Genomic DNA, 27,002 nt, shown 5'->3' on the forward strand with positions numbered 1-27,002 from the left:
CCCGGTCTGTGGCTCAGTTAGTGGGGAAACATGTCAAGCACAGGGACCCAGGCGCGGGGCGCGGGGCGCCGGGCGCGGGGCGCGGGGCGGGGAGGGAAGCGCCCCCCTGCAGCCCGCGGTGTAGGCGTCTGACTTCGGAGGTCTCCAGCCGCCGGCGAGTTGCGAGCTGCGGCGGCGGACGGCGGCAGAAGGGGCGGTGCCAGGCCTGGGGGCGGGGCGGCCGGTCCCTATATAAGGCGGCACCGGGCGGTGCCAGCTCGCGAGCTGCTGCGGGAGACGGTGGCTTGGAGAGCGGAGGCGGGCGCGGATTCGCGGAGCCGGAGACCCTCGGAGGAGGTGAGGGCGTTGTGGCCGGCGAGGGGGCCTGGGCCGGCGGCTCGGAGCCCGGCCGAGGTGTCCGCCTCGTGTGTGTGTGTTAGTGTCCCAGCGGGTGAGTGTGTGCGTGCGCGTGCCGTCTTCACAGGTGAATGACGTGCGTGGGTCGGCGCGTGGGGCTGGGCTCGGCTCCCACGGGTGTCTCCGGAAGGTGCGCTTGTGCCGGAGGTCGGGCTGTGTCGGAAGCCCGGGGCGGCGGGAGCGCAGCAGAGCGGGGGATCCCCTGCCGCGCCCCCCGCCCTGGAGCCAGGGGAGGCGTGGACTCGCGCGCCCCAGGCCCCCGGCGGCGCGCGGAGGGAGCCCCCGGGCGCGGAGCCCCCGGAGGGGCGGGGAACGCCGAGCCCGGCAGGTTCACCGCCCTCCGCTCCCGGCGGCTGCGATCCAATCCGCGCCGTCTCCGCCCAGACCCCTGCGGCCGGGGTCCCCGACGCCTCCGCGTCCGCCACCGGCTGGGCGCTGAGGTCAGCGCGGGCGGCGTACCCCCCCCGGTCCTTGGGAACGTGTTGGGACACATCCTTTCAGGGCAATCGAGGAGGTGACTCACGGTGACAAGGAGACCCCGGGAAATGGGACGGGTGCGGTCAGAGCCCCGCCCGGGCTGGGGGACAGTGGCGCCCCAGAAGTCGGCTTCCTCCCCGCCCCGGGTGTCTGTGCCCCGATCGGCACAGTGACTGTTTGGCTGGCACAAAGTGTTCTCAGGGAAGCCGGGACATCGGGAGGTCCAGGACTGGGTGTCCGGTCCCCGCCTCGCAGCGCGCCCTCGGGGACCCGGAGCGGTGGCCCTGCGCGGGCTGGGCTCGCTCCAGCCGGCCCGTGGGAGAAGAACAGGGGTCGGACACACCTGTCCTCCTTCGCGCCCCGCCTGCCCTGGGGTCGGGGCGCCGCATTCCGCAGCGGGAGGGGAGACCTGCGCCGCGGGGCCGCGGGGCGTGCAGCCCACGCGCGGGGCGAGGGACCCGGAGAGGTCCCATCTGGAGGCTGGTCCCACCCTGACGGCCACATCCGGGGGCTCCCGGCGCCCCTCGCCAAACTGCCCTGTCCGAGGGCGACTGCTCAGCGCGCAGCGAGAGGACGAGCCGTCCTTTGGGCGCCGCCGCCCAGCGCGGGCCACCGTGCACCCCCCCCCCCGTCGGGGGCCCTCGGGGGACACGGGCGCCCGCCTCTTGCGGAAAAGAATCTTGGAATTGGGTTTGGCGCTTTGGGGTGCCCGGGCGGCTCCCTCCCTGCCCCCCCTTCCCTGCCTCCACGTCGCGGTTCGAGGACTGTCGAGCGGTTCTGTTTTCCTTGCTTTCGTCTATTTTTATTTTCCAGGGATCTGACTCATCCCGTGCTTTGGGCGTGGAGATAAGGTGGAGGGACCAAACCTCTGCGCGCCTCTGCGTGCGGAGTGTGTGTGTGTGTGTGTGTGTGTGTGTCACGGAGGCGCGCGCGTTTTTCCAACAGTGGCGGGGCTTTCGGAAGCCTGGCTGGCTCAGCGTGACGTGTTCGCGGCCCCCGGTCCGCCCCCCGGTCCGCCCCCCGCCTCCCCTCCCCACCCGAGGGTGACGCTGCAGCCCGAGCGCACGCAGAGTTGTGGCGGGCGGGGAGCGCTCCGCAGGAAACTGACTCATCGCTGCTCGCGGCGGCGGCTCGCGGCTCTGCCCACACGCCGACCCTGCGCGTGATTTCCTGGAGACCGGCGCCCCCGTCCGGCCCCGAAGCGAGTAGCAAGCCCGCCTTCCCTTCCCGCCTCGCTGCGCCGCGGCTGAGCCTGAGCCGCAGCTGCGAACGCCCCTGAAAAAGCATGACCCGTTGGCTCATCGCGGGGTGCTCAGTGCTTACTGGTTACTTCGGAATTAAAACTGGCTGAAGTCTAAGACACGAAGGCCAACCAAGGATGCTATTCTCGGTTGTTTGTGAAATAAGGGTTTATATTTGACTTTTCTCTGAACTGGGAGTTACGATAATGGGAATGAGATCAGATTTTGATGAGGAGCCTATGAGGGCCATAGGGTGGTAGGAGAGAGGATCCTTGCCTGGATTCTGGTCCCATCTTGAGCGCCTAGAAGCCTGGGAATACTCAGCCTCCTGGTGAAAAGCCAAGGCAGGCTCCTCCTCCTTGTGCCAGTGAGGCCATCCTGTGTATCCTCTCTTGAAAGGCACCCCAAGAGTGCCCATATGGGGAACTGCCAAACACCTGCTTAAATCCCCTTTATTTTATTATTTTTTAAGATTATTTATTTATTTATTCATGAGAGACACACAGAGGAGGCAGAGACACAGGCAGAGGGAGAAGCAGGCTCCCTGCGGGAAACCGGCTGTGGGACTCTACCCTTGAACTCCGGCATCAGGCCCTGCACCGAAGGCAGATGCTCAACTGCTGAGCCAACCAGGGGCTTAAATCCCCTTTAGTTTGAGTTATTCTGGGAAGAGAGGGACCTATCAACCTGTATTTTTTAAAAAGCTCCCTAAGTGATTCTGCTGGGCCTCTGGTTAGGAACACAAAACTAGAGAGGGAGTAAGGATGAACACCAGAGCACGGAACCCAGGATAAACAGGCCTGGGTTCAAATCCTGGCTGTGCCACTTGTGAGCCATGTGACCTCGGGCAAGTTACTTTACTTCTCTGAGGTCTTAGTTACTTCTTCTGTTAAAAAAAAAAAAAGACCAATATACCCACTCTTTAGGAAAATTAATATTTATTAACTTAGAACAGCCCCTGGCACATAAAAATATATAAATAAATCCTGATGCTTGCCCTAAAGAGAGTGGGTGAAGGTTATTTGAGGGCTCCGCCCACTGTGCTGTGTAACCCCTCTATGGGGCAGTGGCCCTTGGCCTTTTTAGTTTTCTGATTTGGGGGCAAGCCTCGTATCTCTCTAAACGCTTGCCCTTTAAACTTGGTCTGAGGTCACCTAATGTGTCCTCTCTCCTATAAGCTGTGGGAGGTGGGGTGGGGAGGGGGAGCTGTGGCAAGGGTCCAGGGCTTCCTGCCCCAGGAGGTCACTCAGCAGAGCTTTCACCCTCAGAGCCTGCAAAGCAGGACTTGTCCTCGGGGGAAAAGCCAGTCCCTGCCAAGGTTGCAAAGCCGCTCAGCCCTGGAGTCAGGCCAGAGCAGGGCAGGTAGGTGCCAGCACTTCGTCATGAGCAAACTCACCCTCGGTTTTCCCTCTTCTGAAGTGAAAGGAGAGGAACCAGGTAGACCGGTCAACTCTAATTTTCTTTGCCCGCAAAACGGGTTCCTCAGATGCAGCTAACACAGGCAGAGGCTTCCAGGCTGTCTAGACTTCAGATCACCTGATGTGCCTGGCAGGATGTGGCTCAGCCTGGGAGAAATCATCACCCTGGCCTGCCCTGCCCAGCCCCTCCTCACCTCCAGGCCTCCCGCCTGATGACATCCTTGGGAAAGGCCCCCAGCACACAGCACCTGTCAGCTGCTGTCTGAAGGAGGTGGTGGTGGGGGAAGGGGGGGAAGACTCAGCCAGAACTGAACACAGAGAAATAATAACACTTCTATATACCAGCTTCTATATACCAGCTGCTTCTCTGCCTGTTACCTACGTTAACTCAGTTAATCCTCACATCTGTCCTCTGAGACATTCACTATTACTGTCTCCATTTTACAGATGAGGCAAATAGAGTTGAGAGAAGTTAAGCTATTTGTGCAGGGTCACCCAGCGGAGCCTGGATTCCAACCTAGGCAGTCCTGCTCCAGAGCCCTCACTCTTAACTACAGGATAGAGCCTCCACCTCTGTTCTATTGCCTTGCTAGAAGGGACTCCCTGACCAATTGCTTGAGCATGCTTGCACAGCCCCATTTTTTTATAGATGAGAAAATTGAGGCCCAGAGACATTAAGTGACTTTATTTTTTTAATCTTTAACATTTTTAAGTGACTTATTTTTAACAGATTTTATTTATTTATTAGAGAGAGAGAGAGTTGTGCACAAGCCGAGGAAGAGGCAGAGAGAGGGGGAGAAGCAGACTCCCTGTGGAGGAGGGAGCCCAATGCAGGGCTCCATCCCTCAGGATCATGACCTGAGCCAAAGTCAGACACTTAAACAACTGAGCCACCCAGGCACCCCTTTAAGTGACTTTAAAGTTTATGTAATACGCAGCAGAGCTAGGAATAGATCCTAGGTGGGGTTTTTTTTTTTTTTTTCTTTTTATCCCAAAACCCTGGGGGTACTTTTGAATTTCAGAACAGAATTATCCCACATGGGTATCTTGGTAGAGGGATTCAGGAGGCCAGAGTTGCTGTCAGCCTGCCCTTTCATTTGGGACCTGACCTTTTGGTCCGGGCTGGGGTTGGGAAACTACTGGACTCTGGTAATTCACACCCATGAAGGACACCTCGAGGGGGAAACTCATTGATTTTAGTTGATAATACTGGTGGTAAACAGGACTCCGATCCTGCTAATGCAATAAACTTGTCTTTGTTGACAGAACCTGTCCTTCAGCTGCCCACTCCCCCAGTGACCTTGGGGTGCCAGGATGGCTGAGTTCTGGCCCCATCCGGGGGCTGTGGACTGGGGGCTGGGAGTGGCCTGTGGGGAGGAGATGGTGGAGAATCAGCTGGAAGGACTCAGAGACCTCGTGTTCTAGTAGGAAGCTCCCCTCTGAGCTTGCACAGGAAGCCCGGCCTGCTAGGGCAGGGTGCCATTCCCCAAGTGACCGGGGGCCTTGTGTCTCAGCTGCAGGTGCCATGTCGGAGCCGTCCAGGGACGCCCTGCCCATCCCTCATGGCAGCAAGGCTTGCCGCCGCCTCTTCGGCCCCGTGGACAGCGAGCAGCTGCGCCGGGACTGTGACGCGCTGATGGCCAGCTGTGTGCAAGAGGCCCGGGAGCGATGGAACTTTGACTTCGTCACCGAGACGCCGCTGGAAGGCAACTTTGCCTGGGAGCGCGTGCGGGGCCTGGGCCTGTCCAAGGTCTCCCTGCCTGCGGGGCCCCGGGGGGGCCGGGATGACCTGGGAGGGGGCAAGCGGCCCGGCACCTCGCCTGCCCTGCTGCAGGGGACAGCTCAGGAGGACCACCTGGACCTGTCGCTGACCTGCACCCTCCTGCCTCACTCCCCTGAGCGGCCTGAGGCATCCCCGGGTGTGCCTGGCACCTCTCAGGGCCGAAAACGGCGGCAGACCAGCATGACAGGTGAGGATGGGTGTGGGGAAGGACACTGCAGGGGACTCTCAGAATCCGTGGTGCAGGGGCTGGCCTGTCGGGTTCAGCTGGCTCATCAGGCCCAGAGGGAAACAGGCCAGAGAGAGGAAGTCACTCGGCAGGTCTACAGCCAAGACCAGCTAGCTAACATTTATTGGGAACATTTATTATAGGCCAAGCCCCTTGCTAAGGTGAATTTCTAAGACGGTTTCTTTTTGCTTCCTTCCTTTTTTTTTTTTTTTTTTAAAGATTTATTTATTTGAGAGAGTCAAAGAATGCGAACGGGGGTGGGGGGGTTGAGGGGTGGAGTGGCAGAGGGAGAGGGAGAAGCAGACTCCCATCCATCTTCCTTATTTTTTTCTTTGGCATATGGTTTGTTTGCTTGCTTGATTTTACTATCAACAGCTACTTCCTTATCTTAAGATTGTCTATGTCCCTCATGAAGTGATTATCTCCACGAGAAAGGGATCTGCATCTTTCTTGTTCATTGCTGAATCCCCAGCACCTAGGACAGTGTCTGGCATATAGTAGGTGCTTGATAAAAAAAAAAAAAATCAATGAGCAAGGCTGACCTTCAAGCACATACTGTGCCTGGCTCCAGATCAAAGCCTTTAGAGAGGGCATTTCATCCAATTCTTGGAGCATTGTACCAGTGGCAGCTTCATTTTATACATGAGGAAACAGGCTTAGAGAGGTGCAGTCCTGAATCCCATGGCAGGGGCACCTGGGTGGCTCAGTCAGTTGAGTGTCTGACTCTTGGTCTCAGCTCAGGTCCTGATCTCAGGGCTGTGAGTTCAAGCCCTGTGTTGGGTTCCCTGCTGGGTTTGGAGCTCACCTTAAAAAAAAAAAAAAAAAAAAAAAAAAAAAAAAAAAAAGAATCCCATGGCAAATTTGCAGCTGAGTCAGAACTAACAATACGGATAATAATAGTTCCTATTTATATGGCCCAGTCATTGTACGGAACACTTCTCGCAGAGTATCTAGTGGCATTCTTGGAGCAGTGCTGTTCAATGGAATTCTGCAGTGATGCAGATGTTCAGTGCCGCTAGCTCCAAATAGCCACTGAGCATCTGACGTGTGGCTGGTGTGACTGAGAAACTGAATTTTTCATTTTATTTGATTCTACTTCATTTAACGACAGACATAGCTGGCTACTGTAGTGGGCAGCTTGGCTTGGAGCCGGCCCACGGATGTAGGTCTGGTTATTGTTGGTCACAGCTGTGAAGCGTGGTGGGATGCTCTCTGTAATGCTCCCCGGGGAGGCAGAGTGGAAGTTGCCCCCCACCCCCACCCCCGGACTTGGCAATGTGTCCCTTCGGCCCTAGGAGACATCCCTGCCCCCTCTGCGTGTGCTCTAGACGGATATAGCTCTGCTGGGCCCTCTTCCTCCTGGTCAGCTGACTTCTGTTTTTTCTTCCCAGATTTCTATCACTCCAAACGCCGGCTGATCTTCTCCAAGAGGAAGCCCTAATCTGCTCACCGGAAGCCTCAAGCTCCTAGAAATGAGAGCCCCCCCACATCCCAGGCCCCTTCTACACCTTTTGCCTTTACTCCTTCAGTTTGTACGTCTTAATTATTATTTGTGTTTTAATTTAAACTTCTCCTCATGTACATACCCTGCTTGCCACCACCCTCCCCCCCCCACCCCTCCCCAGCCTTTGGCATTTAGGATTATTTAAAAAACCATTAGATAGCAGAATGATAGGCTTATTAGAGTGCTAGGTATTTTTATTATGCAAACTGTTATTTAAATACATCTTCCCCCTGTGCTCCTCATTTCCACTCTCCCAGAGGTAAGGTGGGGCTGGCATGACCCTCACCTGCTGGGTGGTGTTCTCTGGAGGGGCCTGGCTCCCTCTGCTCACCGCCTGGTAGGTGTTCTGAAATTTCGCCCCCTTCCTGCCTTCCCAAACCTGGATTCTTTATCATTTGAGAAGTAAACAGCACTTTGAAGGGGGGCCCAGCAGGGTGGGGGCAGCATCAAAACTTTGGGGTCCTCTCACCTTCTCTAAGGTTGGGCAGGGTGACCCTAAAGTGGGCACAGCCTAGAACACTCTGTCCTGTGAAGGCATGGGGGAAGGTAGGGTCCCGTAGCAAACCACCCCACCTCCCCTCACCCCCTCTGCCACCACAAGGGAGACAGTCTCCATGTTTGGCCTCCCATGAGGTCTTCTAGGAGCTCTGGATGCCCCCTGTTTTCCAGCTGGGCTTTCAAGTCTCTCTCTGTCCCCCGCCCCTCCCCCATTCTCTTTCCCACTAGGACCCTCTCAGTCCTGGGTGGCAGCTCTGGGATGCCTGTTCCCCCAGCTTAGTGGACTGAGAGGGTTTCCTAGGGGTATACTAGAAGTGGGGGTCCCCAGTTCTACCTCAGGCAGCTCAAGCAGCGACCACCTCCTCCTCTCACCTCCTGGGGCAGAGGTCCTGAGAGGGTGAGATAGGCCTACTTGAGTGGGGAATCTGTCAGGGGCGTATTGGGGGGGAGCAGATTTTTCTAGGAGAGAGAGGGCAACACCAGCCCCTGGAACTCATCCAAGGACTTTCCCCACTGCCCTACCCTTCCCCCATTTCATTGCACTTTGAATAGCAGCTGAACAAGGAGTCAGATGTTTTAAGATAGCAGAGGTAGACGCTGTGGATAGGGCATGCTACATGGGCTAGTTGTGAGTTATTGTCTCTTCTGGCCCTGAACATTGAGCCCCTAGAGGTACTGAAGCACTTAGTGGGTCTGACCCCAAACACTGTAAGCTCCTGTAACATCCTGGCCTGTACTGTTTTCTCCTGGCTCCTCATGTGTCCTGGTTCTCCTGTTTCCACCTAGACTATAAGCCTCTGAAGGGCAAGAACAAGTCCTGTACTGCCCTGGGTCTCTCACAGCCCCTCCCGCAGTGCTGGGTACACAGCAGGTGCTCAATAAATATTTCTTAGTAACTTGTATTGTGATCAATATGCCTCACCATTTGTAAGCACAAGTAGGTGGAAGATTATGTGGGTCGTTTTTACAATTTTAGCAATTAGGCATTTAAAGTTAAAAAATGCCGAGAGCTTAACAAAGACAATGAGGCAAAAGACGACAAAACCCAAAACAATAAACATCACACCTCTGCAAAGATTGCCCACCAGGATCAATATTTTGGTTCATTGTGTGGCCTCTTTTTAGTAAAGAATATGTTGTTAGTCACCAGGGACATGCAAATCATTACTCATTGGGGAAATGCACGTTAAAACCACAATAAGATAAACTGCACCCTTATAATAGAGTGACTATAAGGAAAAAAGCTGACCTTGCCAAGTGTGGGCAAGCATAGGGAACAACCGGAACTCTTACACCTTGCAGGCAGAAGTATAAAATATCTCAACTACTTTAGAAAACTGTTTGATGATACCTTCCAAAGATGGCTCGCCTCATGCCTGCCCCGTGACACAGGAATTCCATTCCTAAGTTTGTTCTCAAGAGAAATCAGTACATATTTCCACCAGAAACCATGTTCATAGCAGTCTTGACAGACCCAAACTGGAAACAACCCAAAAGCCCATAACAAGGATATATATGTAAATTGTGGTAGCTTTCTATAGTAGAGTACTGTAGAACAAAGTGACCCACAGCTCTATGGTCAACTCCTCTGCGACAAAGCAGGAAAGCATATTCAAAGGAAAAAAAGAAGAGACCGTCTCTTCAACAAATGGTGTTGGGAAAACTGGACAACCACATGCAGAAGAATGAAACTGGGCCATTTTCTTACACCAATAGAAAAATAAACTCAAAATGAATGAAAGACCTAAATGTGAGATAGGAAACCATCAAAATCCTAGAGGAGAACACAGGCAGCAACCTCTGACCTTGACCATGGCAACTTCTTGCTAGACATGTCTCCAGAGGCAAGAGAAACAAAAGCAAAAATGAACTATTGGGACTTTATTAAAATAAAAAGCTTCTGCAGAGTGAAGGAAACAATCAACAAAACCAAAAGGCAGCCTATGGGATGGGAGAAGATATTTGCAAATGACATATCTGACAAAGGTATAGTATCCAAAACCCATAAGGAACTTATCAAACTCAACTCCCAAAAACCAGATAATCCAGTTAAGAAAGAGGCAGAAGACATTTTTTTCAAAGAAGACATCCAGATGGCCAACAGACACACAAAAAAGATGCTCAACACCACTCATCATCAGGGAAATACGAATTTAAACCATGATGAGATGTCACCTCACACCTGTCAGAATGGCTAAAAATTAACAACACAAGAAACATCACGCTGTTGGTGATGTGGAGAAAGGGGGACCCTCCTACACTGTTGGTGGGAATGCAAACTGGTACAGCTACTGTGGAAAACAGTGTGGAGGCTCCTTAAAAGTTAAAAATAGAGCTACCCTATGATCCAGCAGTGGCACTACTAAGTATTTATCCAAAGGATACAAAAATACAGATTTGAAGGGATACATACAATCCAATGTTTATAGTAGCCTTATCAACAATAGCCAAACTATGGAGAGAGCCCAAATGTCCATCAACAGATGAATGGATAAAGAATATGTGGTGTATATATGTTTATGTACATATATATATATGTAATGGAATATTACTCAGCTAATGAAAAAGAATGAAATCTTGCCATTTGCAACAATGTGAATAGAACTAGAGGGTATTATGCTAAGCAAAATAAGTCAAAGAAGGACAAATACCATATGATTTCACTCATATATGGAATTTAAGAAATGAAAATGAACATAGGGGAAAGGAAGGAAAAATAAAATAAGATAAAAACAGAGAGGCAGGCAAACTATAAAAGACTCTATAATTAAGAGAACAAACTGAGGAGCACCTGGGTGGGTCAGTCTTAGGTTAAGTGTCTTGATTTCGGCTCAGGTCATGATCTCAGAGTTGTGAGACCAAGCCCAGCATCACTCTGCACTCAGGAGTGCACTCCAGTAGTGGAGAATCTCTCCCTCTCCCCCACCCCTCCCCTCAGTCATGGGTGCTAGTGCACGCTTTTTCTCTCTCTCTCTAATATAAATAAATAGGTCTTAAAAAAGAGAGAGAATAAACTTTGGGTTGCTGGAGTGAGGAGGGTAGGGGGATGGGTAAATTGGATGATGGGTATTAAAGAAGGCATTTGTCATGATGAGCCCTGGGAGTTGTGTTTTTTTTTTTTTTTTTTTTTTTAAGATTTTATTCATTTATTCATGAGACACAGAGAGAGAGAGGCAGAGACATAGGCAGAGGGAGAAGCAGGCTCCCTGTGGGGGAGCCCGATGTGGGACTCAATCCTGGAACCCCGAGATCATGCCCCAAGCCGAAGGCAGATGTTCAACAGCTGAGACACCCAGGTGTCCCAGCACTGGGTATTATATGTTAAGTGATGAATCACTAAATTCTACTCCTGAAGCCAATTTTACACTATATGTTAACTAATTAGAATTTAAATAAAAATTTGAAAAAATAAAAGAACAGAGTACTTTACATGTATCTTCTGATTATCTGTTTATAATTAACCACTCCAAGACTTTAGTGGCTTAAAACAATAATCATTTATTTGCTTCTGACTGCAGTTTGACCAAGAACTACTTTTCTTTTTTTTTTTTAATTTTATTTTATTATTTTATTTTTTTATGATAGTCACAGAGAGAGAGAGAGAGGCAGAGACATAGGCAGAGGGAGAAGCAGGCTCCATGAACCGGGAGCCCGATGTGGGATTTGATCCCAGGTCTCCAGGGCCGCGCCTGGGGCCAAAGGCAGGCGCTAAACCACTGCGCCACCCAGGGATCCCCAAGAACTACTTTTCAAATGTTGGATAATTGTCTGCTGTACAGGGGCATGGCTTTGCTCTAGAACCCTAGGGCTCCCAGTTGGAGCTCAGCCCGCACTGGGGCTTTTCAGAGACTTCACATATAATATGTGAGTAATATCCTATGGATATTTCTAGTACCATGGGATACACTGACTCATATGTCCTGAGTGCTTGTTCTATAGCATGGACCTGTCACAGATTTGTCTTTTGTCCTAGACTCCACTCAAACATGGCAGCTCCCCACATCATCTAGTAAATTTGCTGGAGAGTTAATATAGGCCTCCAAAGTCCAAATAAGCTCACCCATCCTGTGCCTCTCTATAGGGGGAGCATGTCCACATTACAATGGCTTGTCTTTTCTTCAAGAGGGAATGGCCCAGCATGTCTCTGTTCATTTGACCGCTTAAACTGTAACATGACAGGTCTCTGAATTTTTGTAAGGAATGTGAACATGGGATCTCTGGGTGGCGCAGCGGTTTGGTGCCTGCCTTTGGCCCAGGGCGCGATCCTGGAGACCTGGGATCGAATCCCACGTCGGGCTCCCGGTGCATGGAGCCTGCTTCTCCCTCTGCCTGTGTCTCTGCCTCTCTCTCTCTATCTGTGTGTGACTATCATAAATAAATAAAAATTTATAAAAAAAAAAAGAGGGAATGCCACATTTAAAAAAAAAAAAAAAAGGAATGTGAACATGACCCCTTTTTTTTAAATCCCCTTTCCTGAAATGAATTGGGAAGAATGCACTGGCCATATTATTAGTGTCTTACAGTCAGAACCCACGTAGACTATTCTATAGCAAAGGCACCATATCTGATGTAATGGCTGCAATTAGAGCTACTGTGTAGATAGCCATCAATTGCCATGTTTCATTTGAGGTGGATGGAATGGGGATCTGATGGGGACTACTTTGCATACTCTAGGTCTTGAGTGTAACACTAATGTCTGCATATCCACCTGGCTTGTGGTAGTGCTTCTGATTTACTGCTTGACTAGTAGGATGATAGCAGAGACTTCCACTTCATCCTTCTTTCCATAATGGCTCTTATTCCACAGATAAGGAAACCGATCAGTGAGGGTTCTGGCAACAGCTAAATATATCCATCCCAATTTGCACTCAGGGGCTGGGAGATAACCACAGAGTAGGTCCATAGGCCCACTAGACTCTGAGATGAACCTGGCCAGGACTCCATTATCACCCAGCCTTGCATGTCCTCCTCCTCTAAAAGGAGCCTATAATGGTATTTTGGGTCGGCTGGTACTGGGGTAAGCTCAGACTCTGTATCAAATAGACCTCAACAGATCTGTTCCACACTGCACAGCTCTTCTGCTAAATAGCCAGAGGGCACTTTGAAGGGAAGAGTTGAGGAAGTATTTATTTAGTATACTTACAGTGACATTATGGGGTTTTTTCTTCAATCAGTGAGTCTGAGTCTGAGAACTGGCTCAAATTTGGCAGCTGGGTGAGAAATTGTGATTTTTCTATGGTGGCAGCTGGCATCAGCTTTTGCTCACCCCCCTTGACCAGCAGTGGTTCAGTCAAGCCATGTCCTATTCAATGCTCCTCTCTCTTAGCTTTAGAAATGCCACTGTCAAAGGGCTCTGCTGACCCGGTCAGGCTTTGTGTCTACCTTGCCTCTGATGATTAAGTGGCTGTCTGAGGCCTCTGCTCCTCTTGGATCATAGTGTGTCCCTTGCGTTGACAGTGGCCATGTCATTTCATGATAGTATCTCCTAGCCAGCTCTGAGCTCCTCTCACTGGTACATCCTTTATTGCTTTGAGAAGGGAGGGCCTTCTGGGCCCTCCTGGGGATGACAGGTCCAGGGTGGGGGGCCTCACTAGGATGTTCAGTCCTGAGTTAAGAGAGAGACTTCCATACAAACTCTCTTTATCTAGTCTGTATTCCTCATCTCTCCCAGCACTGGTCCTTGAGATCTCCCATGGGTGTTTCCCTAGTCATACCCATACTTATTAGCCAGACTGTAGCTTTTTTGGTAACCTGTACTTTCCTGGTTGGGCAATGTTGAGACTTGACCCCAATGATTCATCTAGAGAAGGGGCCAGCAAACCAAAACTCTGTGGCCTAGCTACCTGTTTTGATTAAAGTTTTATGGGAAAGCAGACATGCCCATTTGTTTACCTATTGTCTATGGCTGGTTTTGCTCTATTATATTAAGGAGTGCAAAGTCCGAATTGAGTAGTTGTGACACAGACCATGTGGCCCACAGACCTAAACTATTTACTCTCATGTCCTTGAAGAAGATGTTTGCTGCCTCTGGTCTAGAAGCCATGAGGGGAGGTGGAATGGATCTTGGGGAAGGTAAACATTCACCTCAGGTGAATCCTTCGTGTGGGCTTCAGGTAGTGATAGAAAACCTCCTCTAGAGGGTGCTTCTGCAGGCCTGGGGAGCTTAGGGGACATGGGGTACAGGTTCCTGAGGGCATCCATCCACATATCTCAGCACCCCTCTCCCAACTTTTCCTGCTGGCTGGAGCCATGCACTGAGCCCTCCCGTAGCACCACCACCTTTATGATGAAATCCTGGGGCTGATTATCAACCCAGATGAGGGCCATTTAGAATGCTCTTATGGGGTTCTCCTGTCTCCCACAACATGCTCTAAGTCAAGCCTGTCATTCGTTTTCTTCGAGACCTCTAGGGCAGTTAACCAAAGCAAGCCAAGGTCACACTCCTCACCGCCACCCCCCCACCCCCCCACCCCCGTCTTTCCAGCGTTAGATCTACGGTATAAGTCCGTGTTGCCCTGGAATCCCACCTGTTCCTCACCCCAATCCACCTCCGCACAGCTGAGTGTTGGTCCTTGTGTAGTCACAGCCTGTCACGGGCTGTCAATACCTTGTTCATTGCCAGCAGTCCGGTCCCCCTTGTCGTCACATTGGCAAGGGATCCATTTTCAGAAGCCCATACTGCTTTCTGTCATTTTTGGTACCAGGTCTGGGAATCAAGTCCCGTATCAGGCTCCCTGCGAGGAGCCAGCTTCTTCCTCTGCCTGTGTCTCTGTTTCTCATGAATAAATAAATAAAATCTTTTTAAAAAATATTGGCAACTAAAGGGAAAGAATTGAACTTTTTTCTACTTGAAAAATTTATTTTACTTATTTTTACTATTTTACCAATGTGGTAAATATTTGGGAAAGAGCTATCTCTAGATCAACCAATACACTTTAAAAATATTTTGTATTCTGGGATGCACGGGTAGCTCAATGGTTGAGCGTCTGCCTTTGGCTCAGGGCATGATCCTGGGGTCGTGGGATCGAGTCCCACATGGGGCTCTCCGCAGGGAGTCTCCTTCTCCCTCTGCCTGTGTCTCTGTCTCTCTCTGTATCTCTCATGAATAAATAAATTAAATCTTAAAAAAAAAAATCACTGTGGCTTTACCCTCTCCCACCAGCCCACAGAAATGTGAGCTCCATGAGGGGAAGTCTTTGCCTGTTTTGTTTGCGGCTGTGTCCCAGGACCTAAAAAAGTACCCAACACAGGGCAGCCCGGGTGGCTAAGGGTTTAGCACCGCCTTCAGCCTAAGGCGTGATCCTGGAGACCCAGGATTCGGTTCCCTGAGTGGAGCCTGCTTCTCCCTCTGCCTGAGTCTCTGCCTCTCTCTCTGTGTGTCTCTCATGAATAAATAAAATCTTAAAAAAAAAGTACCCAACACCTAGTAGGTGGTCAATAATATTTGTTGAATGAATGAATTATTCCCTATGGCTTGTATTTCCTTCCTGACCCCAGTATTCATCTTTCAAACCCCACCCCACCCATCCCTGCTTCTGGTCCCGGGTTGCTGCCCCTCATGGCTTGACAATCAGTTTGGCATGTGAACAGGGCTATCTGCGAATTGGCAGGATGGACAAGTTGGAGACTCTCTCAGTCCCCTTCTTTTAACAGCCGCAAAAATAACAACAGCTAACACTGATGATCATCTGCCTAACACAGTTCCAAATGCTTTATGCGGGTTTATAGCATTTAATCCTAATAACAGACCTAGGAGTTGGGCATTGCCTTTGCCTGTGTTTTACAGGAGATAAACTGAGGCAATAAGCCCTTAAGTCACTCGCCTGAGAGCACTCAGGTGGGGAGCCAGGATATTCACGCGGATACCTCAGGTCATGTGGCCTGCTCCTTGAACCCTGGACCTCTACCATCGTGACAATTCTGGGGAGGCCTGCCAGCAGTCTCCCCTGTGCCCCTCCTCTGTCTCTGAAGTAATTTTGGGGTTTTCTCAATCATATGTAAAGTGTGCTGTATAAATGCGAATTTGCACCAAGCTCCCTGGCCGGGGTTCCCTGCAGGGAATAGCCGGCTGCCTACATGTTCTTTCCAGAGATAGTTGGGAGGCAACAGCTGGAGGCTGGGAGCCCAGCTCTCGACACTGCACCTCAGGACGGAGAGTATTTTGCTTCAGGATTTACTAAACCTTGAACTGAATTCAAGCATCTTTGGGGGATTGAAAAACAGTGAATGTGAAACTTTCCCATTCATAAAACAGTCTCACCATCTTGGATCTCCGTTCATCCACTCAGTTTTTGGAAAATGTAGTTTCTGAGCTCAGTGTTTTTAAGTCCAGTGACGCCGTATTTTAAAATAAGCTCTGCTGTTTCCAAAAAGGCCTGGCTCTAACTTTTATCTCAGCACTTGGCTCCAGCCTCTGGCCAGCTGGCTTGCAGGCAGGTTCCCTCCTGGGGCTGCTGCACGGGGCGGCCAGGCCTGACAGGCTGGGCTCTGACCACTTGGGCTCTGGCAGGGGGTCCTGGGACCAGCCGGGCCTTCTCCGTGCCCCTTTTATCTCCATGACTGGGAGGTGGGTCATGGGGATGTGGGGCAAATGGACTGAGGATGCTTTGAGATCCTGGGGGCTGGGTCTGAAAGTTCCAACTTCACTCTGCTTCCCAGGGAAATGGAGAGATTCCCTCACTGCAGAGAAAAAGGCCTTGGATTTGTGGCAGTTGCCCCATCCAGCAGCGAATTGGGTTGACCCTGCTTTCAAAATATATCCAGAGGTGTCTGGGTGGCTCAGTTGGTTAAGTTGGTTAAGCGTCTGACTCTTGATCTCAGCTCAGGTCTTGATTTCAGGGTTGTGAGTTCAAGTCCTGTGTTGGGCTACATGCTGGGTGTGGCACCTGCTTAAAAAGAAAAAATGGGGGGCACCTGGGTGGCTCAGTCGGTTAACCAACTGCCTTTGGCTCAGGTCATGATCCCAGGGTTCTGTGATCAAGCCCCAAGTCTGGCCCCTTGCTCATTGGTGGTAGTGGTGGGGGGTGTCTGCTTCTTCCTCTCCCTCTGCCCCTCTTCCCAGCTCATGTTCTCTCTCTTCCTCTCTCTGGTCTCTCTCTCAAATTAAAAAAAAAAAAAATCTAACCCCCCTACCCCCCAACGATATATATCCAGAGTTCTCTCACCATCACCTCCACCACTGTTTTCCTGGTCCAAACTATCTCTTCTTGTCTGAATTATCCTAACAGCCCCCTTCCTGGTCTCCTTGTTTCTGTGTTTGCCTTGTACAGTCTGCTATCCACAATGAAGGATCATGTCACCCTCCAAATGGCTTCCACCTCACTTACACTAAGAACCCAGATCCTTACGTGGCCTATAAGTTCTCCTTTCTGTTATTCCCGACCTTATCTTCTCTACTCTTCCCTCCACACAGGTCTAGCCACACAGGTTTCCTCACTGTTCCTTGTGTACACAAAATGTGTTCCTACCTCAGGGCCTTTGCATTCACTGTTCCCCCTCTTCACATTCTTCTTCTAAATCTTCTTCCTCATAAGGTCTCTTCCAATACCACCTCAGACAGGCCTCCCCCAAACACCTCATATAAAGTATGCTTCTCACCATTTTATCCATTCGCTCCGCTTTACTTTTCTTCATAGCACTTATTGTTACCAAACATTATATGGCATATGTTTTTTTCTCTTAGTTTTGTATTCTTTTTTTAAAATTTTTATTTATTTATGATAGTCACACACAGAGAGAGAGAGGCAGAGACACAGGCAGAGGGAGAAGCAGGCTCCATGCACCGGGAGCCCGACGTGGGATTCGATCCCGGGTCTCCAGGATCGCGCCCTGGGCCAAAGGCAGGCGCTAAACCGCTGCGCCACCCAGGGATCCCCCTGTTTTGTATTCTTAGTGCCTAGCACAGTGTTTGGTGCATATTAGGTGCTCAAAAAATATTTTGGGATAAAAACAACGAATGCCTTATTTAGTTCAATAAAGCTATAGAAACTCTGAGTATCAATTTCCTCAGTTGTGAAAATGGGATAAAAAGGGATGGTTTGTTGGGAGAATATATGTTTATTTAGAAATTAAATAATTCAATTTCAAAACTTTATTTATTTTTAAAAATATTTTATTTATTTATTTATTTATTCATGAGAGACACACAGAGACAGAGACAGAGACACAGGCAGAGGGAGAAGCAGGCTTCATGCAGGGAGCCCGACGTGGGACTCGATCCCGGGTCTCTAGGATCACGCCCTGGGCCAAAGGCAGCGCTAAACCTCTGAGCCACCCGGGCTACCCTCAAAACTTTTTTTCAAAGATTTTATTTTTTTATTCAAGAGAGACACAGAGAAAGAGGCAGAGACATGGGCAGAAGCAGGCTCCCCGCAGGGAGCCCAATGTAGTACTCGATCTCAGGGCCCCGGGACCATGACCTGAGCCAAAGGCAGATGCTCAACCACTGAGCCACCGAGGAATCCCCAATTTCAAAACTTTTGGTTTTGAAATAGTTTCAGACACACAGAAAAGTTGCAAAAATAGTAAGGTAATTCCCATATACCCTTCACCAATAGTCTCTGTATGTGACCATTTTAGCACATTTCCCGTATCATTCTCTCTCTGAATAATAAATTTATTTTTGAGCAGATAATGTATAAAAATGGTACAAAAAAAGCAGTGGAATATAAATTTCCCTCCTTCTCTCCAGCCAACTGCTACCAGTTTCCCATATGTCCTGTCAGAAATATTTGGTGCATTTACAGCCATATATGAAAGCACATGTATTTATAGAGCATAAATTTTATCCACACACTTTTTTCTTCATGCAAAACATACTGGACTCACTGTTTTGTACCTAGCTTTTTTTTTTTTTTTTAAGATTTTATTTATTTGTTTAAGAGAGAGAATGAGTGGGAGGAGAGGCAGAGGGAAAGAATCTCAAGCAGATTCCCCACCAAGCGCGGGGCCCGTTGTACCCTATTCTGTGGCCCATGAGATCATGACCTAAACCGAAACCAAGAACCTGATGCTTGACTGAGCAAGCCAGCCAGGCGCCCCTGAACCTTGCTTTTTAAATTCAACAATATATTTTGAAGATCTTCACACCCGTCCACCTGTATCTTTCTCCTCATTTTCTTCACAACCACAGGGTGGGTCCTATATGGGCATATTTGAGCTTCTTTAACCAGGTCCCCGTTGATGGAAATTTCAATTGTTTCCAGTCTTTTGCTTCTATCAACAATGCTGTAATGAAATCCTGTCGTATCGACATTTGGGGCATCACCTACAGGACAAATGACTAGCAGTGAAATTGCTGAGTAAAAAGCTCTTTCCTTTTTAATGTTGACAGATATCACCACATTGCTTTTCAGGAAAACTGTACCAATTCACGTTCTTACTCACAACATGTGAAAATGTTTTCCTACATCCTTTACAACACACCACACCATCAATAATTTTTTGTTCTAACAGTTGGAAAACTTAAAAATATCACATTGTAGTTTTTTTATTGCTTTTATTATAAATGAGGATAAAACTTTTTCACATGTTGAAAAGCCATTGATGCTTTTTTCCCATGAGCCACCTATTTATATAGTGCCAATTTTTCTAATGCATTGTTGCTTTTTCATTGATCTATGAGGAACTCATGATCTATGGAGGAAATGAACTTGTTTTCTGTGATATGAGAATATTTTTCATTGTTTGTTTGCCTTTTGGCTTGTCACTGGTGACCTTTATTTTTGTCACTCAGTTATTTATTTTTTATTTATTTTTAAAGATTTATTTATTTGAGAGAGAGAGCACGAGTGGGAGGGGCATAACAGAAGGAGAGACTCTCAAGCAGATTCTACACTGAGCACAGAGTTAGATGTGAGGCTTGATTCCACCACCATGAGATCATGACCTGAGCTGAAACCAAGATTTTTTTTTTAAAGATTTTATTTATTTATCCATGAGAGACACACACACAAAGAGAGAGAGAGGCATAGACACAGGCAGAGCGAGAAGCAGGCTCCATGCAGGGAGCCTGATGTGGGACTCGATCCTGGGTTTCCAGGATCACGCCCTGGGCTGAAGGTGGTGCCAAACCACTGATCCACCAGGGCTGCCCTGAAACCAAGAGTTGATGCTTAACCGACTGTGCCACCTGGGAGGATCTTCAGTCATTTATTTTTTATTTGGAAACTTCTATATAGTTGAATGTGTCAAATTTTTTTTTATGGCTTCTAATGATTTGTAATAAGCCTGAAATGGCTTACTTGCTCCAAGATTATTTTAAAAACTCTCCTGGGGCACTTAGGTGGCTCAGTTGGTTAAGCGGCTGCTTTCGGCTCAGGTCATGATCCCAGGGTCTTGGGATCGAGCCCGGCATTGGGCATTCTGATTAGCAGAGAAGAAAGAGCCTGCTTCTGCCTGCCTGTCCACTTACTTGTGCTCTCTCTCTGTCAAATAAATAAATAAAATCTTTTTTAAAGAGATTTTATTTGGGAAGCCTGCATGGCTCAGCAGTTTAGCACTACTTTGGCTGGGGCATGATCCTGGAGACCCAGGATCGAGTCCCATGTCAGGCTCCCTGCATGGAGCCTGCTTCTCCCTCTGCCTCTCTCTCTGTGTGTGTCTCTCACGAATAAATCAAAAAGATTTTATTGATTTATTCATGAGAGACACACAGAGAGAGACAGAGGCACAGGCAGAAGGAGAAGCAGGCTCCCTGCAGGGAGCCCGATGTGAGACTCGATTCCGGTTCCCAGGATCATGCCTTGAGCCAAAGGCAGACAAACACTCAACTGCTGAGCCACTCAGGTGTCCCATAAATAAAATCTTTTAAAAAATTTTTAATTAAAATAAAAAACTATCCCATGATTTCTTAAAAAAAAAAAAAAAAGATTTATTTACTTACTTGGAGAGAGAGAAGAGAGAGGAAGGACCAGATGGAGAAAGAGAGATCTCCAGCTGACTCCCCACTGAGTGTGGAGCAGGATTCAGGACTTGATCTCACCACCCTGAGATCGTGATCTGCCCTAAAACTATGAGTCAGATATTGAGCTGACTGAGCCACCCAGGTACTCCTATCCCATGATTTCTTTCTGCCTTTCATTTTCTTTTTTTAAGATTAATTGATTGGTTGGTTGGTTTTTTAGAGAGAGAGAGAAAGAGCATGCACATAAGCAGGGGAGGAAGAGAAGAGAGGAGGAGGAGGAGAAAAGCAGATTCTCTGCTGAGCGAGGAGCTGGGATGCGGGGCTTAGTTGAATGAGCAGAAATCAAGAGTCCCAAGTATCCTGCTGAGCCACCCAGGCACCCCATCCCATGATTTCTTACAGCATTTGTTCTAACATACACAAGAGTGTAGAGAGACTAGAATGAGCGGACAGTAACTTCATTAACTTCAACAGTAAGCAGAACAGGGCCAGGACTTTATTTCACATGCTCCACCTGTTCCCCCACCCTTCCATTATTGTGAAACAAATCCTAAACTTATAACTTTATGATCTTTTAATGTTGAAACTTCTGATCCATCTGGAATTATTTTATTATTTTAAAAAAGACTTCATTTATTTAATTTAAAAATACATTTCCTAAAAATTTTATTTATTTATTTATTATTTATTTATTTATTTATTTATTTTAGAGAGAGAGCATGCACATGAGTGGGGAGTGCAGAGGGAGAGGGAGAGAAAGAATCTCAAGCAGGTTCCATGCTCAGCACAGAGCCCGATAAGAGGCTGGATCTCACAACCCCTGAGATCATGACCTGAGCCAAAATCAAGAGCTGGACACTAAACTGACTGAGCCACCCAGGCACCCGGGATTTTATTTATTTTTAAGCAATCTCTACACCCAATGTGGGACTCGAAATCACAACCCCAAGATCAAGAGTTGCATTCTCTTCTGACTGAGCCAGCGAGGCGCCCTCATCTGGAATTATTTTAGAGTTAGATCTCCAGCTTCACTTTTGCAGATAGCTAGCTCATTTTTCAAATCGTTTATTGAATAAGCCATCTTTTATCCACTGATTTAAAATGCCACTTTTATTTATTTATTTAATATTTTATTTATTCATGAGAGACAGAGAGAGAGAGCGAGAGAGGCAGAGACACAGGCAGAGGGAGAAGCAGGCTCCGTGCAGGGAGCCCAACATGGGACTCGATCCCATGTATCCAGGATCAGGCCCTGGGCTGAAGGCAGCGCTAAACTGCTGAGCCACCCGGACTGCACTGTAAAATGCCACTTTTAATATACATTAAATTCCCATATGTACTTGAGTCTGTTCCTGTCAATTCTGTTCCATTCATTCATCCCTGTATATTCATGCACTGGTATCACACTCTTTTTGGTTGTAGCCCTACAGTATATTTTGGTATTAAGTTAGACTATTTATCTAAAAGAAAATTTGGATGAAGGCCTCCCCTGATATTCCTTACCACCTGAGGGTGAGAACCTGAGGGAAGGCACGGTGTGCAGTTACTCCAGGATGGTTCATACACCCAGCTTTAGCCACAACTGTGCCCATCAACACTCTGGTTGGGACAAGGCATAGCAACATGCTGGCAACCGAAGACTCAGTTCCAGGTTCTGGCCTTGCCACTGAGAGCTGGGTGACCTTGAGCAACCTGTCTTCCCCTTCAGAGCTTCTGCTTAGAAAGACCTCCCTCTCATTCCCAGCACTCTCTAATTCTACGATTTTAGGGTGAGAGACCTGAGGAGGACCAGGCAAGATTATGAAAGGACAACCAGTGCTTGCTTCTACAGGAAGTCCCATAGATAACACAGGAGATTGGCTCGCTGGGGAACGGAAAGAGCGATTAAGCAAGAGACAAGACTGTTAACAGTGCCAGAACTCGTGGGCTCCTGGGGGCAGCGGTTGCCTCAGCGCCAAGTCCAGGAGGCCAGGACTGTGTGCACGACTGGGAGCCTTTGAGAGGTGGGAGCCACCTGGAGTCACAATGCTCTTTTTCTTTGGAGGGGTTGGGGTTGGGAGAAGGAGCAGTGGTCCCCATTTGGCTCCAAGGACGCAAAGATCTGAGCCCTTTTTTCTCAAGAATTTGGAGCTCTCTGCATGGTCCAGTGAGGGTGCTGGGGCAGGGGGCTGGGATAGATTGCCTACCATAAGTGGCCGTGTGATTTTGGGCAAGTCACCTGTTTTCTCAGGTGCCTGGTTTCTCTCTTCGAGTCTGTGAGAGGAAGAGAGAGGTAAGTAGACTAGAGCAAGGCACTAGGTAGTCTCTCAGACCCACCAACTTACAATTTGGGTTCTGTGACCATCACTATTACTGGTAGTTATTGAATGACGTGAATGGAGTGAGGAGAAGACCCAGTTCTTTGCCCGTTTGGAGAAAGAATGAAGGAATTGGGGGAAGCCCTAGGGTAGCCGTTCCCTACCCTGTTTTTCTTATAAGGCTCTCCACGCCCTGACCCAAAGCCTATAGTGTCTGTTCCCCTAACCCAATGGCACAGTGGGGAGCTGATTCCTGTAGTTTCCTGGGAGCAAGATCGATTTGTTCTCAACTTTGGCTTCCAACTTTGTCTGGTTTCTCAGGTGAGGAATGTGGGGAAGAGAGGGGAGGGCTGAGGGTGCCAATGTGTGTTCCTGGTCACCAGGGGCTTCTAACGGTTTAGGGTATGAAGTAGGGATGTTCCAGAGAGGGGAATGTGGCAGAGGATGGAGGAGTGCCCCTGCAGGCTGACTGTGAGGGGTGTTGTTCTGAGTGACTCCGAATGGGCAGGAACCTTCGTACATGCCAACAACCTGTGAAGAATGTCCTATCAGACCCGTGAGGGAGTGGTCAGTGGTGGGAGCTGGCTGAGGAGGGAGTGTGTGTGTGTGTGTGTGTGTGAGCACCCATGTACGCACAGGTAAGGAGTGACAGAGAATGTCCCCTACTATCTTTGGGTGGTCATGCTTGGCTGTGAAAGAGGTGCAGACTGTTTTTAGGGTGTGCTGTAAGGCCATGAGGGGGAGGGGAGGGCCAGAGGGAGAGAAAGAAGCAGGCTCCCCACTGAGCAGGGAGCCTGATATGGGGCTCGATCCTAGAACCCTGGAATCATGACCCAAGCTGGAGGCAGATGCTTAACCGACTTAGCCAGTCAGGTGCCCCCAGAATTTATTTTAGGATTCTAGTTTCCTTTACTTGTGGGAGTCCAGCAGACTCAGTGATGTGGCACCCATATCATTGTAAACTCTTCGCTTAGTGTTTCAGTTCTGGAAGCTTCTGCCCTGAGAATCTTATCTTGCTGCCTCCTGTATGTTGTCTCCAACGGAAGTACATGTGCACCTTGAGTTTCCAAGTGTTACACCTACAGGCAAAGCCGGCCCACTCTGCCCTGCTCCCGAAGCCCTTGTCCCACACACTCTCTGTCAGGTCCACACAGAGATGGTGGCATCTATGGTCCACACAGGGGCCTTCGGCCACCAAGGAGGTACCTCTCCAGGAAGTGGTCTGGGGGATCCTGGGGGGATCCTATTCTACTAAGCGTCATGGCTTGGGCAGGCCTCAGCATCTCAGAGCTTTTCTTGGCCTGCTCACAGGTCAACTAGGAATAAATTGTATCTGTACAGTACTCGGCTTTTATGAGGCTCAAATGGAATCCCCCCCCCCCCCCCCATTTGTAGCCTTTGCTGGTTCACGTGTGTAAATACTCCCCTGGTGGCTGATCCCATGCCACTGGAAGAAATATGCACAATTGGCTTCTGCAAGCCCCTTAGACCCAGCTTTGCAGTTTTCACCTATGAGCTTTAAACTGCATCTGAAACAGACTTGACAGGCCCGAGAGAGAGCCATGGGGACAGCAAGACAGAGAGAAACAAATGCAGAGATAAACCACACAAGAAGAAAGAGAGAGAAAGGCTGGCGGAGAGAGAGAGAGGAGACACTTGACTTCTCTTTAAAGTCTGGGGAACTCTGCAGGCTGAGGAATGGCCTTATTCAAGTCCTATGCAGCCTGTGTCAGAGAACTTGCCCGAAGGGAGGCTGGACCAGTGGTGCCAGGACCCTAGAAGGAGCCCACCGTCCCTCCGTTCAGCCTGTCTGTGACCTTCCACCACAGCAGAGAAAGCCCAGAAGAATCTTCTTGTTCCTGCTGGCTCACACTGCTCATGTTTCTTTGTGCGTGCCGTTCGCTGCTTCTAAATCCCACCTGCCTTCTTTAGAGCTTGGCTCCAGTCCCACGCCCTGCAGGAAGCTGCCTGCCCGTGGGCCCAGCAAGGCCCTCGCACCCAATGGAATTTTATGTACCCCTTGCTTATTCCCCCAGGGCAGGCCCAGACTGGATATCTTCCAGACTCCTTGGGGTCTCACCTAGACAAATCTTCATCCATCAAAATCCTAATCAATTGACTGACCCAAGACTTTCAGTGATAGTTGGGAAGACTCCAATTAATGAATTGGACAACCCGTACATGAGCACCTACTGTGTGCTAAGGAGCTGGGAACACTGTGGACCAAAGTGCACAGTGACATCCATAGGGGGAGCCCAGAGCATCACGGGGCCACAGTCCAGGGGGCATTGAACGCTGCTTGAAGTGTGGAGATGGCTGCAGGGAAGGCTTCTCGGAGGAGGCAGTCTCTAAGGTGAGGGAGGAAGAGGCATCATTAGGTGGAGGATAAGAGAGTTGGGGAAGCTTGGCAAAGGGAGCAAAATGAGAAAGAATCTGATATTCTAGGAATGAAGGTGGTTCAGCAGACTTGACAGACCATGAGGGTGTGGGAGAGAGTGGGATGAAGCAGGGTGCAAGTCTGTAAGAGCTACTGATTCCCTGGTGCATGTGTCCAAGGAGCAGGGAAATGGTGTTTAGAAATTAAAAAAAAAAAAAAAGATTGTTGGAGGTCAGGTGAGATAGAGGGAGGAAGCAACCTCCAAGGTGAGATATGAGGAAATGAGCTGGAGAACTATCAGGAGAGACAGATGAGACAGCTAGATCCTGGACAACCGTGTGTCCGCACCCTCGACTCAAAACAGAACCTATCCTGCGTGGGGCTCTTCTCTATAATGGCCAAAAGATCTAACAGAGATGAGGACACATGGATAGCTTGGGGGAAAAGCATTCCAAGCAGAAGGAACAGAAAGGGCAAAGGCCTCATGCTGGAAGCCAGGAGGTGGGGGAGGCTCCCGAGGTTGGAGAAGCCAGCTGGGGTCCAGTTAGCTTCATCAGCTGTGGTGTGTTTTCTCCAAGAGCCGTGGGAGGGTTTTCAGCACAGTGACTGCTCAGCAGCCTGATGCCACCTCTCCATTCTTCGGTCCCCAGGCCAAAGCAGCATGGAGAGTGGACAGAGAGTGCCCCGAAAAGGCCGCAAGCTGGGCTCCAGCCGCCGGCGGCAGATGCGAGAACCAGCTGATGGCCAGGATGCCCCCGTGGCTTCAGAGCCAGAGCCCTTGTCCTCAGAGGTGGCCGTGGAGCTGCAGCGTTTCTTTCAGGACTGTGGTGCCAAGGAGAGGGGCTTTGTCACCCGCGAGGACCTGGCGGTGAGTCCACATCCCTAGCTCACCCTCTGAATCCCTTTTCTGTAGCCTCCTGAGACTTCCTATCCCAGGAAAGCAGGGCAGGCCTGCTCTTTCCCCTTTCTCTCATCTAAAATTTGCTTTCAAAGAGGAACTCTCATGCACTGTTGGTGGGAATGTGAATTGGTGCAGCCACAGTGGCAGATGGTATAGAAGTTTCTCAAAAATTTTGAAATAGAAATAGCATACAATCCAATAATTTCTCTATTGGGTATTTACCCAAATAAAATACTAATTCAAAAAGATATCTGCATCCCTATGTTCGTTACTTATAGTAGCCAAGATATGGAAGCAGCCTAGTGTCCCTTGATAAATGAATGAATAAGGAAGAAGTCACACACACACACACACACACACACACACACACACCACACTGGAATATTACTCAGCCACAAAAAGAATGAGATCTTCTTATTTGTAACAACATGGATGGACCTAGAGGGTATCATGCTACACGAAATAAGTCAGACAGAGAAAGACAATACTCTATGATTTCACTTAGATGGAGAATCAAAAAACAAAACAAATGAACAAACAAAAAGCAGAAACAGACCCATAAATGCAGAGAACAAACTGGTGGTTGCCAGAGGGGAGGCAAGTGGAAGGACAGGTGAAATGGGTGAAGGGAAGAGGGGGATACAGGCTTCTGGCTATGGAATGAATGAGTCACGGGGATGAAAGGTACAGCATGACGAATATAGTCAAGGGTATTGTAATAGTGCTGTATGGTGGTGGCTACACTTGTGCCAAACACAGTGTAATATATAGCCTTGTCCAATCATATGTTGTACATCTGGAACTAATGTAACATTATGTGCCAACTATACTTCAATTAAAAATTAATTAATTAGGGGTGCCTGGGTGGCTCAGTTGGTTAAGCCTCCAACTCTTGCTTTCAGCTCAGGTCATGATCTCTTGGTCATGAGATCGAGTTCCATGTCAGGCTCTGTGCTGACCATGCAGCCTGCATAAGTCTC

At 49.1% G+C, this 27,002-nt stretch overlaps 2 protein-coding genes across 5 annotated transcripts in view; both read left to right on the plus strand.

Annotated features, from left to right (window-relative positions):
- Positions 1 to 216: 216 nt before the first annotated feature.
- CDKN1A (cyclin dependent kinase inhibitor 1A) lies at positions 217 to 8,445 on the plus strand. Of its 2 annotated transcripts, none has more exons than XM_038553885.1 (3): positions 217 to 336; positions 5,047 to 5,502; positions 6,933 to 8,445. In XM_038553885.1, the coding sequence occupies exons 2-3, from the start codon at positions 5,058 to 5,060 to the stop codon at positions 6,980 to 6,982; spliced, it is 495 nt and encodes a 164-aa protein (XP_038409813.1). In that variant the 5' UTR covers positions 217 to 336; positions 5,047 to 5,057; the 3' UTR covers positions 6,983 to 8,445. The 2 variants fall into 2 exon arrangements, with proteins under 2 accessions (XP_038409813.1, XP_038409814.1); XM_038553886.1 differs by having other exon boundaries at positions 238 to 336; positions 5,053 to 5,502.
- Positions 8,446 to 22,320: 13,875 nt separating this feature from the next.
- The window catches only part of RAB44 (RAB44, member RAS oncogene family), a 35,956-nt gene continuing 31,274 nt past the window's right edge, over positions 22,321 to 27,002 (plus strand). For 2 of the 3 annotated variants that reach the window (XM_038553887.1, XM_038553889.1), the window contains exons 1-2: positions 22,321 to 22,450; positions 25,772 to 25,989. In XM_038553887.1, the coding sequence (XP_038409815.1) occupies positions 25,783 to 25,989 (207 nt within the window). In that variant the 5' untranslated portion in view covers positions 22,321 to 22,450; positions 25,772 to 25,782. Of the gene's footprint in view, positions 22,451 to 24,357; positions 25,098 to 25,771; positions 25,990 to 27,002 lie in introns of those variants that run through there. The other variant, XM_038553888.1, reaches the window with a different exon arrangement.

The sequence above is a fragment of the Canis lupus genome, chromosome 12 (genome assembly GCF_011100685.1).
Source record: "Canis lupus familiaris isolate Mischka breed German Shepherd chromosome 12, alternate assembly UU_Cfam_GSD_1.0, whole genome shotgun sequence".
Lineage (NCBI taxonomy): Eukaryota > Metazoa > Chordata > Mammalia > Carnivora > Canidae > Canis > Canis lupus.